This window comes from Uloborus diversus, chromosome 3, assembly GCF_026930045.1.
Source record: "Uloborus diversus isolate 005 chromosome 3, Udiv.v.3.1, whole genome shotgun sequence".
Taxonomy (NCBI): Eukaryota; Metazoa; Arthropoda; class Arachnida; order Araneae; family Uloboridae; genus Uloborus; species Uloborus diversus.
The window spans coordinates 217,716,578-217,733,768 of record NC_072733.1 but is presented as its reverse complement, the minus strand read 5'-3'; the positions used below and the strand labels follow the sequence as shown (position 1 = coordinate 217,733,768).

The 17,191-nt window shown below is 31.3% G+C and overlaps 1 protein-coding gene across 1 annotated transcript in view; it reads left to right on the top strand.

Annotated features, from left to right (window-relative positions):
* Positions 1-17,191, top strand: part of LOC129218593 (uncharacterized) — a 127,486-nt gene that overhangs the window by 89,239 nt on the left and 21,056 nt on the right. Inside the window, exons 12-16 of the mRNA XM_054852911.1 lie at positions 4,281-4,322; positions 12,690-12,894; positions 15,409-15,597; positions 16,621-16,820; positions 16,905-17,048. Of these exons, the coding sequence (XP_054708886.1) occupies positions 4,281-4,322; positions 12,690-12,894; positions 15,409-15,597; positions 16,621-16,820; positions 16,905-17,048 (780 nt within the window). The remainder of the gene's footprint in view (positions 1-4,280; positions 4,323-12,689; positions 12,895-15,408; positions 15,598-16,620; positions 16,821-16,904; positions 17,049-17,191) is intronic.

The following is a 17,191-nucleotide window of genomic DNA, read 5'->3' as shown; positions in this document are numbered from 1 at the left end:
TCTTTTATTTACACCTTTATTTAATCAAAAATATTTTCAACGATCAAAAAGTAAGTATTTCATTAGAAAAATATTTTATTGTTCACTTGCCCCATGGAAAAAAAGTGAACCCCCCCCCCTCCCTCCTTTTTTGGAAGGTACAAATTTACTGCCAGAAAATAAATAAATAATAATAATTGTTCAATGCAAGTTTTACTATAAATACTTAAATGAATTGTTCATTCTGTATGTACCATAATTATCAGATCAAATTTCTAATGTGTTCATTTTGAAAAAGTAAAGTAGCTTTGCCCCACATTTTCCTATATTTGTATTTTAGTTATTGATCCAGTGTTTGTCATTATTCTTACAAAGTTCTTATTGGCTCAATTGTTCCCTACAAAAAATTAAAATTTTGATGACAATATGCCATTTACCAGTAGTAAAATTTAATGAATTATGTTTGAGTAGAGGAATTTTCACACAAATTTGTAGTTATTTTCTAATTTATGTCAAATGTAACTCTTTATGTGAAGACCAATCATTCTTTGCTGTAAGCAAGATTTTGTTAGCAAATATAAAAAAAGAAAAAGAAAAAAAATGAATAAATAAGTTTTAAAACGTGTCATACAATTTTTAGCGTGAATAATTAAAATATTATTTTTAAAAGTGGGGAAGCATATTAGGGTTCAAAATCTTTATAATGTAAGAAGTTGTGTGTCATTTAGATAAGGTAGTGTAGATAATTTCATAGGCCAATTAACTAACTTTGTAAATGTACCTACAGTTGAAAGCTGCAAGAGTAATTAACTAATAAGTAGGGAAAGAAGGGGTGTAATGAAACATTACTTCTTAAAGCATTAAAGTTAATCAGTTTTGATGTATGTTTCACAACTGTAGTAAAACCATCTTTGTTCATTAAGTATGCTAAAAAAAGTGATGAATGTAAAATGTCAAAGAATATGGATTAAAGCCGAAACAAGAATAAAACTTGATGAATTACTACATGCGATGTATACAATATATCTATACATTTAAAGGAGACATTTCTTTCTTTCTTGGTTGGTTGGTTGATATATATGTTTTTGCCCGATGGCCAGGAGGCCCCTTAGCACCTGCAGCCCGGGAACTTTGCCCAAATTTAGAGAAACCCTTTTTCTATAAATTTTGAATTTTTTTTTTAAATTAATTTTAAGCTAAAATTTCACATTTCACCTAATTTGGGGGATGAAAAAACCTTCTACTTCGTAATATTATTTGGCGATGGAAAAGGTTCTTTTTTCTGAACAAGGAAAAGTTTGTTCCATTTCTCTCAATTAATTAGAACAGGAAATATAAGCGCTTCTAATATAGCCAACTTTCAGGGCAAAATCAGTTCAAAATTACTATGCAAAATGTGCAGAAATTTCATTCAGCCAGGTTGGGTTGGCGATCGCTTTTCATTTTGCTCATTGCACATCTTAACTCGGTAAATTATACAATTTTTTATTTTCTTTTTTTTCTGACCATGAATTTGAAAATGATTTTCGAACGACCCATAGGATTTTTTTTACCTGTTTTCTCAAATGATAGCTTTTGATTTGATTTTTCATTTTACTGTATTTGCGATGCGAATTTTAATTTAAAACTTTTCTTCTTGTAAAGTTCCTGTCAGAATTGAATTAGTTTGATCACATTTGTTCAGTTTTTTTTAAAATAAAATTTCTTGATGAAATTTCTCTGCCAATTCAAAGTTAGTTCAGCACATTTACTAGGATCGAAATTGCAATTGATATCTAAGTGACTGTCTTTAATTAACAGCATCTGCTGCTGTGTTGTTTACATTCAAAAAACATGGTGAATAATCAAGAAGTACAGGGGACTTGAAGTTTAAGTATCAGTTGGCCCCATTGTTTAAATACTTGAAATCAGCCATGAGAAATGTATAAATAAGTGGTTTTAAACCAAATCATTTTAAAGTTGATGGAGCGAAATGTGAAATAAAATAAAATAAAACATGACCGTTGAAGCTTAAATTTGCCTCGAGGTGATGCTAAATTCTGGAATATATTCATAAGATTATTTTCAAAATGCAAATGATACTTTTGTCCATTTTGTTAGAACAAGAGAAAAAAAATATCACATGCTAGATTTTGTTTTATCTTTTAGCTCATTTTTACTTTTTCCCCAACATATTTGATTTATTTTAATGTCACTTTCAATCAACTTTTTGATCTGAAAAAGATGAATAATTACTTCTCTGTGGCAAAATTTTACTTCAGTTTCAAAATACAAATTGAGGATCTGTTGATTGAGAAAGACTGGATGAGTTTTTGGTTCTAGTATTTTTTCAAGAAAATTACTTATTTTTGTGAAAATGTTTTAAACCATGCTGAAATACAAAAATATAAAATCCTATAGTATGAAATCGTATATGTATTAATTTTGCTTAACCCATTAGCTCCTGTCTTGATCTTATGAACAAAGCAACCAGGTACAGAGAAAATGCCAATAGGAGGTCGTCTACATTGAAAACGTTTTGAGTGCATTTCGTTTTTATTATTACCAGTTAGTCGTAGTTTGTTAGTTCAAAATGTTTTAAAATGATTGACTAAAATCTTTAAAACACCTAAAATAGTATTTTGAAACTTCACGATATACACCTATGATAATAAAAAAAGAAAACTATGGCATTCCGTTTTTGATTTTTAATTCTAAAAGAATCTTTAATTTTTAGATGAAATCAAATTCATTTAAATTATCCATATGAAATCAAACTTGAAAAATAAAAAGATACCATGTAAAAATATTTAAAAACTTTTGTATAAAAGCAGACCTCAAACTTATGTCAATGTTGAATAAGCATTAAAACATTAATACTGTTTTTAAAATTAATTATTAATATTATAGATGGTTTGATCTGGAAAGATTTCATGAAAATATTCATTGCTATAATTTAGAAATTGCAAGGCACCTGAATCAAATTCATTAAATTGCCATTAATTAAATTAATTCCACATTTTTAAAAATCAAGAAAGATAATCCCCCCCCTCCCTTTTTTTTTTCTTTCTGAATGCAGATTACTTCATTTTCTTGGATATTTGTATCTTTGGTGGCCCTAAGTGTGTACAGGGAAAATTATTTTCCATTTATAACCATTGACCATCAGTTAACATTCATAAGTTAACCCTGCTTCTTATGCTAAAAACTTCCTATGCAAAGCAGATATCATTGAGTTTAATCAAACACAGATAAACAACCACTGTCGAGAGAAATCTGTTTCAGACAAAGCAGCCTGCAAGAGAGTGTGATTGTCTAATGTCAATTATGCCATGTCACAGTTTTTCTGCCATGGGGGATCATGTAATTTAACAGAGTTTTAAGTGGATCCATTTAGACCTCATGTCCTTGAAATTGTGTTTTTGTCCATTTACAGCACAGCTTTTGAAGTAACTGGAGGGTTCAGATGTTGTAATATTTAAGTGTTCAAGAAACAATGTGCACGGATGACAAGAAAAGAATTTCTCCAGGCAGGAATGATCTGTTTAACTTCAATGATCCAACAAAAAAGCTTAGTGAAGAAGCTTTGAGTTACTGTACAGTCATTGTAAAATATTTTCATCTGTAGGCAACCTCAAGATGACTACTTTACTATTGTAGTTATGTAATGTCTTTCTTGTGGTTATCAGCGGGGCTTCCGCGAAAGTAACGCAGAGCAACTTTGATGCTTCTTCGGTCCCGGTACTGAAGAATGATAGCTCATGCTAAGAGATGGAAGAAACGCAAACATTGACCATCTCGAGATGTACGGCGTTTTTGCGTCAGGAAGAAAATGCTATTTGAAATTCAGGCCGATTTTAGGACCTGCTGATTATAGGCCGCCCGCAGATAACACAGGAAAATATGGTAAGTCAAATCGGGTTGTAACCAAAGTCGACTGTAGTATTATTTGATTATCAAGGGAAGTTATTCGATTAAGCGAGGATCTTAAACATTGTGACCTATGTAGAAATATTCGGTTCCGTGAGGTTTTATTTGTATATGCAGGGTATTCGTTTATATATCACCCGGTTAAGCGGGTCTGACAGTAAATATTAAAACATTTATTTGGCCCACTGGTACTCAATAAAAGCTGAAACATCAGCATCAAATCATATCAAACCCTTACAGAATTGTATCTAGTGTATGTTACGCTTACAGTTTTTTCCTTCCTTTTAGCATCTCTTAGTCTTCTGAAGTATTCATGAAATGAATGAACATTTCTTTCTTTGCTTACGTGTTTCATTATGCTGCCTCTAATTAAATTCATATTTTTTTTTCAGCTGGAACATTATTTTCAGAGGATAAAAAATCCTAGAATTAAGGTAAGTACTATAGAATTGATTTCAGTAATAAATGGGTTTTTATTTAAATTCATTAGCTGAGTCTTTGCTTTTGGTTATTGCTATGTAATTTACTTTTAAAGCATGGTTGCAACATGTTTTTAAGTGGACTGTAGCGACTTTAAAAGTTGCTGTCTGAAATATGCTATTGTGATACTTAAGCATACTCATGAGCAGTACAAATATCCTGATCAATTTAGTGCTATCTGTGCATGATTTAGCTATCAATTTAATAAATTTCTCAATTGAAGGGTTTGCAGAAATAAAGAGTTAACTGCATTTCTTTATTGTTGGGAAATCTCCATGTTGCCTCAAGCGCATGAAGCAGCTAACTCATTCTAGCAAACAACTTCAGAATTATCAAACAGAGATAACTCATTGTTGAACCAAATGATTTTGAGAACTCAACTGGAGATAACTCATTGTTGAACCAAATGATTTTGAGAACGCAACCGGAGATAACTCCTTGTTGAACCAAACGACCAAAATATGGAGTTAACTCTTTGTTGCTATAAACCCTTCAATTTTACAAATTGTTTTTCTGTAACTCGTTGACATTCGTATGATTAATGTCACTGGTTAAAAATAGTATAATTTCAGTCAAAATTTTTCCTAACACTCAACTGATTAAAAGTTGCTATTTTTTTTTTTTTTTTTTGAGCTATCAAGATCATGGATGCAAGTTTAGTGATGTGTTCAAGATGGAAAATAGTTTGAGTCTCTCCCCCCCCCCCCCAATGCATGAGTGCTTAACGAAAATTCTACCAAAAAAATGTTTTTGATTTTAACGATGCCAGTTTTGGAATTTGCTTCATTTGAATTTTAAGCTTTTGAGTTTCGTATTAATATGAACCTAGTTTTAAGTGCAGTATTTGAGCCTTTTTTTGTGCCTCTTTGGCACTTTTTCATGTCTTAGTTCCGAAAGAGTAAATATAGACAACTGCCAATAATCAGAAGGGAGGTTCTGGTTGATCTCCCCTGGAATTTTCTTTAAATTATAAAGTCCTAAAAACCCAATAAAGCCATTTTGGTAGCGTTCAGGGAAAGGATGGGGTTCAGGGACTCTCTTACAGCATTTTTTTTCAAGTGGGAGTTCCAAAATTGCAATGTTAGGCGATCTTCAAAAACAATAAAAAGAGAGGGGTTGGGGGCTTTTTTGAAATTTAAACTTTAAAAACGAAATATTTTGCCATCTTTCATGATGTTTATACATTTTTTTGAATGTATTATCGAAGAGATGGAGTTCAGGAACTGTCCTTTAGCTATTATTTCGAAATTGAAGGGTCAAAAACGCAATTTTCGACTATATTGGATGATGTTAGGGGTAAAAGGCTCTCCGCCATTAGTGTTTTGCTTTTCGTTTATAATTAACACGAATAAAATGAATCTTTGACATAAAATTTTCATATTTGTAGCATAAATCAGTTCTGATTGGAACAGTCTACCTAAGGTAGCAGGAACAAACATGAAAAGGAGAAATAGTGGGTGACGGGCATGGGCAACTTACAAACTATGGCACCTTCCCCTCACTTTATCTTCATTTGAAAAAGTATTCTTTTATAAGATTGCATGTTGTAAAATAAGCAATAAAACTGCTTCAATGAAGCAGATATATGTTACTGAGGTGCTTTTTCTAATATTCATTACCAATTTAAAAAAACAAACTATAGGGTAACTGAATCCTGGTGGAAATTTATACAATTACAAATGTGTTGTAAATTATATAAGCCATTGATACTCAACCTGCGGGTCGCATTCGGTCCACCTTTCAATTGTGAGTGACCTGGAACATGGTACCTCAATTTTTAAGTTACGAAAATTAAGTGCTAGAAAGCCAGGTATAGCATTGCAGAAGGTATGAGAGCAAATTCTCTTTTCCTTTTACCACTCCCTAACAATGCTCGATGTTCTGGAGCATATTATGGAGTATCGCCAAAGAGACAATACAATAGCATCTGTAGCCGGTGAGTGAATATTAATACTAAAGGCACCTCGTAAATTTGTATCAGCAGCATGTAAAATTATTTTTGTGTCGGCTACCTCACTGTCAGCTACCTCACACGAGGTAGCTACCTCGTGTGAGCCTCATAAGTGCTTAACTGAAATATGAGTTGCTGCCACTTTTTCTTGACGTTCCATAACGATAGGTAATTTCAAATATAAAAACCAAAAAATAATTTTCGAAATCTAGGAAAATAGGTTTCCTTATCTATTCAAAAATGTTAGAATTTCCAAATTGTAAAATAGTGGCCAGGACTAGTCACTCGCTTCCTCCTCCCCTTCATTACGCCACTGGTTACTCAGTTACCCCAAGCAGGCAGCAGTTATTTCAAATTTTTTCCATTAAGCAAAGGCAGGCTGTCGTTTCCGAATTTTTCAGTGGGGACTAAGGATGTGTTCTCAATGCAAATTTTATAACAACAAAAACCACACCCACTGATATGTAAAAGCATTCACTTTTCAAAACTTGGGGAAGGTGGTATACACCCATGATCCCCACCCCCCAAATGACAGGCCTGGGGAAAGGGTACAAATTCAAAGAAGGGGGGATATATTGGAAAAAGGAAAAATATAAAAACATGCAATTCCTTTTTCCAAAATCAGGGGGGGTGGGATGGGGCTGCCCCTCACTTCATTGCCTAAATGATGGTTTTGAGTACAAGGAATCGCTTAGCAATGGAAAGATCATCCTTAGATCATCCCCTTAATAACTCTGAAATGCAATTAAATTCGGATGTTTATGCGTTCTGTTGTGGTTATTAATGGATTTAAGCATTTTCAGCTTTGAAAACTTGTTGTAAACTAACAAATGTTGAAAACAAACAGTTTTACGTTTGCAGTTATATACAGCTATAGATTTGCAGCTATATTCAGATCATATATGTTATATGTATTTCAAATATATTTGAAGGGGGCTGCACTATTTTTGGGTTTGGCAACATCCACATTCATTTTCCTTGCATCAATACCTTTCAGAAAAACTAACTCCCAAAATTGTATCGCAAAAATTGAACAGAAAAGCACTTGTCTCCATTCCAGTTATGAGCCCCCTGCTCCCTTGCACCATTTTCGAGGTTGGCAACATCGTTTTGTAAATTTGTTTGTTCATCAAGATGCAATAAAACATCAGAATCAAAAAAATTATTGAAAATATCAACACTAGTTTTACCTTCTAGAGTGTTTCTTACAGTCTTAATTGAGACCTGTTCTTCATTTTTCAGTTGATACCTATCAGTTGGTTCCTGTTTTGTCTATCGCATAACTTCTGTTTTTCGGTTTTTAGCTTTTTTACTACAAGATATGGGACGATCAAACTTTTTTTTTTGACGTGGACTTCAACTTCACCAACAGTACCTACTGGTTAAAACTTCACTATCATTATTTAAAATGTTGTCATTACCTTCTTCGTCACTAGCTTCTGTTATTTCTGGTGGTAAAACAACATCAGTTTCATCATCTGAGTTTTTCTTGAAAATCTGTTCCCGTGCTTCTTTCAAAGTAATATCTTGTTCTGGGCATTTCAAAAAGTGGATTTGAAAAAAAAAAAGCTTCCACAGTTAAAACACATGTAATAGAAATAAAATTAATTTCTATCTGGAAAGCAATCGGTCTACCCTTTTTTCGCTGACATTGCGTCAACGCAATATCTGTTTTTACTTGGCCCTCCTTCTCTCAGAAGCAATTTTTTTGAGGAATTTTCTGATAAAAAGTGACCTTGACTAAAAGTGTTTCATATCTAAACCGAAACTTTTTTTATTTTAATTTTTTCTAAAAGAAAATCAAATCACAAATTTAGGCAAAAAAAAAAAAAAAATTATGTGAGAACAACAAGTTTCTCTTTTCATAAAAGACATTTTTAAAGCAATTTTTTTTTGAAAAACAGATTCTAAATGTTGTTTTTAAATCCAAAGCAGCAATCAATACAAAAATTAGTTTTATAGGGAACTTTTTGTGATTATTCTTAACGACCGTTGTATCAACGCAACACCAGCGGGTAATGGGTTAAAAAAAAGTCTATTTGCAAAACGGTTCCTTTTTTTTTTCAAGTTGCAGAATAGACAACTTAAGGCTATTTGCATACTTGCCAACCCTACTGGTTTTTCTAGTAGTTTCCTGAATTTTGAGCATTTCTCCCAGTATCCTGATTTTTGTTAAAAATCTACTGGATTTTATAAATTGTTGGGAAAATTACTTTATTTAGGGATTTTCCAAACTGTGAAAAAAAATCCACTGTAAAATTGTGTTTGTAAAGATTGTTCTGATGTATGTACTCCATGGTTTGAAAGCTTCCTGTTGAAATTCAAACTTTAGTGAATCGAAAACGTAGCAATATTATCGATGCTTGTTAAGTTTGAACAGAGAATAAGTTTTAGCTTTTTTTAGCATTAATTTAGCTTTTTTTCTTCCGTTTTTCAATTACTCTATGCGTATATGAACTTCCATATGATTGTACTTAATGCGAATGGTAGGAAATGTACTGGGTTTTTTCCTTTTGTGGTGGGCAGGTATGTATTTGCTATCCTAATATGCAATGGTTGAGTTAATCATAGTTTTTAAGTGCAACACTTAGGCAAAGCACATACTATTTTTGAGGGGCGGCGGTTACACCAAGGGGCATTTCTACCAGAAATAACTAAAGATGTAGGTTAGAGAGGTAAAAAGTTGAAAAGCATTAACATTTGTAGCATTTTGGGAGATTCATGGGCGTATTTCCCCTCTGTTATATTTCTAAGGGTTCATTTTACAATTTTTATCTTATTTTTCAGTGTAAAACCATAGTATCAGACTTGCTTTTATCAATCCTATGTCCAAAAAAATTTCACATGGTTAAAAAAAAAGAGTTTTAGCTTTGGAAACCCTGTATGTTGCATACGATTTTCACCACAGATCTTCAGTAAAGAAATTTTTTTGTATATTTATTCAAGTTATCTTCACATATATATATTTAAGATAAAAAATTAAGGAAAGTATGCAAAAAATGCTGCAGTCTATTTATCAGGGTTCGTACGCCCTTGAAAAACCTTGAAAAGTGCTTGAAAAAAGAAAGTTCATTTTCAAGTGCTTGAAAACCTTGAAAAAGTTTCTTAGTGCTTAAATTCTCTCAAAAATCAACGAATTGTGCTTAGAAGTTTTAAAAAAGTATTTCACCAATGCAATTTTCTGAACATGTGTTCAGTATGCAACATCGCGAAAAATTGCTTCCGTGTTTGGGATTTCAATCCTTTTGCATCTTGTAAATATTTTGATGTTTTTTACAACCGAAAGATATTTTGACATATGGTACCTTAGATTAGTTTATTTTTTGTTTAATTTCATTAATTAACAAAGAAATTAATTTCGAAACCATGACAACATTGAACTTACTCGGGTTTCGCGGAAAATTGCTCTTGTGTTTGAAATTTCAATCTTTTTGCATCCTGCAAATATTTAAATATTTTGGCTAATCAAGTGTTAGTTTCGCATATGCTACCTTAGATTAGTATATTTTTTGTTTAATTTTAATGAAAAACAAATAAATTTATTTCATGGGAAACATGCCACGTCGAACGAACTCAGACTTTGCGAAAAATTGCTTCTCGTGTTTGTAATTTCAATCTTTTTGCATCTTGCAAATATTTAAATATATTCACTAATCGGATGTTATTTTCATATTTGCTACCGTAGATTAGCATATTTTATGTTTAATTTCAGTAAAATATAAGTTTATTTTATGGGAAACATGACAACATTAAACTTAATTCGCGAAAATTTGCTTCCCTTGTTTGAGATTTCAATCCTTTTGCATTTTGTAAATATTTTTATATTTTTGGCAATTAGTAGTTATTTTGACACTGCTACATCAGATTAGCTTATTTTATTTTTTTATTTTAATAACTAAAGAGTTAAAGAATTTATTACCTTAATTATGTGCTTATTTATTTTTGCAATTTTGAATGATTATCTTTACCTAATTTTTGGTCATAACAGATTTTTTTAAAAAAAATTTAAATTTCAGCAGTTGAGCACCTAACAAATTGACTTAAAGTTTGTATTTTAAATATAAAGTTGATTTATATAATTTTATTTATAAGTACATCATTTTTTTATGTCTGCTAAAATAAATAAGGTGTATAACAGGGGTGGTTGTGTTATGATTATTCACTTGAAATCCAGTAGTGTTCGTTTTTATGCTTTTACCTCCTTATATCTCCAATTTTCCCCTTTTCCTCAAATGTTCAAAATTACTACTTTATTAAGGTTGTGGGTACTTGGAGCTTACTGAAAGAGGCTTTAATCAGCAAAGGGGTAGATAGCTTAAGGAGGGTCTTTCATCTTCATTTGGATCTAATAAATTGACCAGTACCAGCCTAGCTAGGCCCAGTGCCTGTTGCTGGTTATCAACAGGCACTGGGCATGGTATTTCTCTGCAGAATATTTTGACTTAATAAACTATTTTATGAATTGTATGCATAGCAAAAGTTATTGTTGTACATTTGTATATTCAAGTAATAGGGGTCTTAGTTTTAAAAATTATTCCCCCCCCCCCTCGCCCCATTTTGCTCTTTGAAACTTTCAGGTAATTTTTTATGAACTCACAAATCACAATTACACCTGAATATTATTGCCTTTCTAAATTTAAATTCTAATTTCAACAATAACCCATTTTTTCCCAAAATAAAACTACTTTTGTCATAATACATGTGAACTTCTTTTGAATCTTTTCAATTTCGAAATATGGCTCTATAAATCTGAACTTGCACATTAATTGTCTATTGCAAGTTAATCAATGAAAGCTGAATGGCTCAAGTTTGCATTCAGAGTATTTATCACTCCTTAAGCTGCTTTTGTATATTTTGAGGTGTAGCGACTGGACTGTGGACTTTCATAAACTTTTCTTACTTCCTAATTTTTAAATTTACTCGAGGACAGTTGAAATGCCTTAATTGGCTGAACAGCTAATAAATACATACGAATAATTGATTTGCATACTTATAAATGATTTGCAAACCTAATATTTTTAGAACTTAATAGTGCAAACTGAAATAACTTTCTGGGTAGTGTTTTTGTCCTAACCGCCCTTATATTGTAATAAAACACTGTATAGCTATTGGAAATAAATGTTGAAACCGGGGGGGGGGAGTGACTTCAAAAACTCCTCTCTGGCAATGCCATTGAACTTGGGTATTTTAGTTTCTTCCCATAAAAGTTAAAAGCACTTATGAAAGGGGTTTTTTTTAAGTATTAATTTGCTGATTCTAGAAAATATACAAACCTCTGACTGCTGCAACCTTTGAAAAACCTCAAAATTAAACCTCTTGGTATCTACTTCTCTTTATGACCGAACTTTTCAAACATTTTCAGAAAGACTTTCAACGCAGTAGATCTTTCATCAAAGCGTCTCTAATTGTAGAAAAAACAATTTTGTTTTTCTATACTTTTTTGTATTATTGCCTTATTTCTATGTGTTTGTAGTAAATGAAATCTGCATACAATATTTTTAGTACAAATTTATGATATTGCCTTGAAAACAAAATTTTTTACCTTGAAAAGTACTTGAAAAGTGCTTGAATTTTTTTCTGCCTAAAGGGTATGAACCCTGTTTATATTTAGATTTCTGGAGATACGCTGCCTCATTGATACAGTGATAAGTAATAGGAGCAGGGTATCCCCAGAAATAAAAATTAATTTAATAACATTATAAGCATACTTAATTTATGTTTTTATTTTTATTATATCTGTGAATTTAACCTCAATAAATATAAATAATACAGGAAGCTTCTTTACTAAAAATCTGCTGTGAGACTCTTACACAACATCGGGTGTTTGTAAGTTTTGTTTTTTAAATTTGTACATGAAGCTCATAGGAGTGAGTTGGATACTCAGGCGTTACGCTGAAAAATAAAAGGAAAAATTGTAAAACAAGCCCCTACAAAAAAAAAAGATCTTTTTGATGATTATTTAAATAAATATTTTAGGAAAGAATATCCCCACAAGTGTCCCAACTTGCTTCAAATATTCATGCTCTTGAACTTTTCACCTCTCTAGCTCCTAAGAAGAATGTTAATATAATGCTTTCTTTCCCTCCAACTAAAATAATGGCTATGAAACTCAAAAACTGGAAAAATGGGGGGGGGCACCATTTTCCAACAGTGGGGGTGATGGGGGGGAGGATGGTCACATTTGGACACAGGAGGTAATTTTACCTAAGAATCAGCGAGAATGCTTCGGAAACATTTGTAAGGATTTTTTTCCCACACTGTGTTATTGAAAATTAAATTATGTAAACCTAGTCTAATTTGTATTGAAAACTGTTATTACAAAATATTTATGAGTATGCAAGTTTGACTTCTAATTATATAATGTTTTTAGGATGAAGATCTTCCTCTTAATCGAGCTAAACGCTTGAAGAATGGAATTTCAAACCCCTGTATTTTGGATTCTTCATCTAATGACTCCAAAGAAGAAAGTTCACTCTCTGGACCTACTACCCGAAAGGCTTGGTCGGATTGGTGTAGCAACAAAATAAAAGTTAGCTCTGTAACAAATAGTGGTCAAGATAGTAATGAAGAGAATGGTATGATAATGTTTTTGATTAACTAAATGCATGAAATATGAATTGGTGTTTTTAGTTGATTGAAAAAAAAAAAAAACTTTTTCAGAAGTAGCTGGTAGTAAGAAGAATTTAATTAAATAAAGGATACAATTTGCGTAAAATCAAAATTTTCTCCCTCCTTTAGAATACAGAATTTTTAAAACGTGCATTACAATTCAAATGAAATAAAAATCTCCCTCCTCCTCTTAAGAAAAATAATTTACATAGTTAAAATTATAATAGAGAAGAATGATCACTCGAGATAGGGTTACCAGCTTTTAATTTAGAGGCATTTAGTGATCACCATTCTGCAATAGATATTGAAATTCTCATTTTTATTGGTTTCTATAACTGTTAAAGAGGCAAACAAACCTCACTCCAATTAGAATAATTTCCCCTTACAACTAACCTTTGTTTCCTTCCGGTCAGCCAGTTTTTTACCCAAATGAAAGTTTTCCCTCCTATTCTTATATTTGAAATTGTTCCCAATTTTCTTTTGCAAGAGTCCCATTTTGTAAATTTTGTTTTAAAAAATAATCGAATTTTGTCCAATTTAGTTAGAAGAAAAATGTTTATTTGCAATAAAAAAAACCTAAAATTTTAAGTAAATCTTGATGTTCTTACAAAATAATGTATCAAGGATGAAACTTCCTGCGGGCTATGCCAGAACTCCAAACTTCTTTAGTTAACGAATTCCAAATTACCCGTTATAAAAAGTTAAATTATTTAATATAATTTGTGTACATACAGTCAAAATAGAGATTATAAAAGATATAATTCAATACTTTTAATAATGTAGCATAGAATGTATTATTAATAGTTAATTCTTCTTCAGTAGCTATTTAGAACGTTTCTTTTTTTGAAAAAGTACTAGGAAAATATTTTTTTTGAAGTTGCTGGATATTAACAACCATCAAAAATTCAAATTTAGAAGGGAAAGAAAAGAAAAATTTTCTTGACACCTTTTTGACTTTAGCCCTGTTTTACCTGCGTGCATTTTTTAATGCTTTGGGACAATTAACAGAAATTGTAATTGCAAATAGGAATTGTTCACAAAAATCATGATTCCAAAACAAAACCGTTTCTTCTGCAAGTAGGAAAATTGTAGGTTTCCAATTTTAACCCTGTTCATTTATCTATAATACATGCCCTTATCGTCTTTAAATTGGGGCCTGTTTTGTTCATTGTCTTTATGAACGATATTCACAAAAATATTTCTGGGAACATGAATTGTTTTGCTGATGATGTCAAAGTTATGGGGACTGTAGAAAATGAAGAACAAGCAAATCAGCTGCAAGAGGATCTAGATCATATTACGGAGTGGGCTGATAAAAAATGTATTTCACTTTTAAATATTTGGAGGATCATTTTGGTGTTGAATTAAAAAATTGCCAAATGTTCAGCTATAATATAATTTTTGAGATTCATATGAAGAACAAGTGAGTATCAAAAGGCAGATCAGACAACTTATTCTCAATCGTCTTCAACTACTGTCTCATCTGCATCTTCTATTGAAGAGCCTTCATATGTAATTTTCTATGATATGTAACTGTCTATGACTTTCTATGATTTTAAGGCAGGATTAGATCAAAACGAATGAGTTCAACGTATGCAATCAACTTTTGGTAATGCATGTCCATCTTATGCGATTGTATTCAGATGGTTTAAAGAATTTTTCTGAATTCCCAATCCAAATAACTTTATGCTGGAAATGTCTAAGTCTTTTATGGTTTTCTTTATGTTTTTTCTCTTGTAAGATCGTATTTTTGCTACAAAAATCATTTTTTTAATGATTTTTTTAGCAATAAAAAGTATTTAAATTTGTTTAAATGCAAAATTATGGGAGAAAATAATTTTTTTTTTGCATTGTTCCAATATTTCAAAAAATTCAAAAACATCTTGAGTGTCAAAATATATAAGACATTTTCTGACAAAATTTAGGGAGTGACACTCTCCAGAAAAGCATTGTAAAAATCATATTTAAGTTCTATTTCCATCGCCAAAAATCGGCTTTTCATTTAAAAATTATGTCAATATTTTTTCATGTATTTTATTCCTAAGAATAAGGGAAAACAATCACCGTTCAATAATTTTAAATTTAGAATGAAAAAAAAAAACTAAATAAAAAAAGATTATTTTGAAAAACTTGAAGGTTATTTGAGATAAAGAGCTGAAAATTTGGCTATTTTTAAAATTTTTTTTTTATTTTTAATTCAACACCAAAATGATCCTCCGAGTGCGAGTCGTAAAAGTTCCAAAGGCAATTTTCCCACATAAACCCGGCTAATGCATTTTTTTCTTTGGATTTCTTTAGTAAAATGAGACTGTCTTGTAGCTAATAATATTTTATTCTTCCATTTGAGAATACTAAACTTGTTTTGTATTAAGTGTATTTTCTGATTAAAATTAATAACCAATTTCTAGGATAATTCTCGTTTTTTAATTAAAGTCTTCTGGTTTCTGTAAAATTTTTATTTTAAATTGTTACTATTTTAGAACCCATGAAGCGCAATTGTAATTCTGTGGATGGTATGCTGAAAAGCCGAAAGCTAAGGCGGTCTGAGAGAAAGAGAGGACCAGGAAGACCAAAGAAAAATACAGCAAAAGCCAAAAGAAACAAGCCATTGAAGTTCAGTGGCTTAGATCTTCTTCATGCTCAAACTGTACTTAGCACATCAAATTCAGGTAGGATAAAAACTAATAAATACAGCTTTGAATATCTACCATATACAGTAGTCTCCACTTCTGTGATTGTGGTTTATGTTATCAATTGCTTATTCTCATCAAAATAACCTGATCCCAATTTTCTCTATTCATTTATTTGTTAAAATTGTTGCTTTAAGTAATCATTATGTTATTTAATGTTATCAGTTTTCAAATCAAAGGTGGGGTGTCTGCTGAAATGATCAGAAAATGCTTCGCCTGCTCAAGATTTTTCCCTCATATATAACAACTTGAGTTGCAATCATTGATGGATCGAAACATCTGTACTTCCACATAGTCGGACGATGTCAAGATTGTTAGCTAGATGATGAAACTGATAAATCAGATGATGAATGCTTTAATGATGAGTCACCTCTTATAAATAAGAAATCCATTGAAAGTGTTGAGTGACCTTAAAAAACACAGATTATGAGCAATTTATATAAATGAGCTTCTGAAAAATTGTAGACAGTCAGCAGTTGATGATTTATGCAATTTTTTTTATATTTTGGATGGAAATCTACACTGCATTCAAGAAGTTTTTTTTTCGTTTTAATTCAAAACTCAGCCTGTGTGGCTTTAAATTGCTAAATTCATCTATTTTTGTGATTTGTTTATTGTTAGTTGAGGCAGTGAGAAGCAAAGGGTGTGGTAAGTGGACATTTTCAAGTTTTGAATAAAATGCCTTTAAAGTTATGGTCCTAAGTAGGCTTTCATTGAAGCGTTTTTCTAAATCATGCTGTATAGCAGCACCTACCCAGGGCTCCTAATACCATCTTTTGAACCAAAACAGAGGAGAGATCCACCTACCATTTTAACTGATTACCTCCATTATTTATTTTTTTTTATTTTGGCACTTAGGTCCCATTGCTTTTCTCTGCCTCAATTGGTTATTGTTATCAAAATTATGTTCCAAAGTGATCACATTAAGCAGAGACTACTGTATTAATTATCCATTACCATAATTGTATTTTTATTTATTTTGGTTCCTTATTGCATTTTAAGTGAATTCTGATCCTGCACCTGGTTGTATTGATCAAAAACTGAGTAACACTGTTCCATCAACTCAAGAGCATCAGTTGGAAAATTCAAATGTTATCGATACTTTCATGTTAGCTCAGAAACGTTTGATATTGGATTTCATTGAATGCATGAAATCAGCAGGTTATAAAAATTTACTTGAGAAACAAATAGAAGAAGAAAAGGTGTGTATTACATTAACTTCTTATTATCTTTACACTCAAAAAAAAAATCTGAAAACTGGAAAATAAACTTGCATTAATTTTCAGGAACGCAGCAAACAGTTAAAGAAGTATGTTTTTAATCTCAGAACAGTTGTTGGTTGCTTGAAAGAGGAAGGAGTATCGTTATTAAAAAACAGATTCTCAGTGTTAGGCTACACAATCAACAATTCAAATGATTTAAATTCCCAGGTAAATATTACTACAATCATATTATACAGTAATATCAATTTAATATTCCAATCAAGTTGTTTAATCGTATTTCATGAATTAGAGTATTTTTGTATGATTATTGGATTGCAGTTGTCTTTAATTGAGTAACTAAAGAAAAAGGT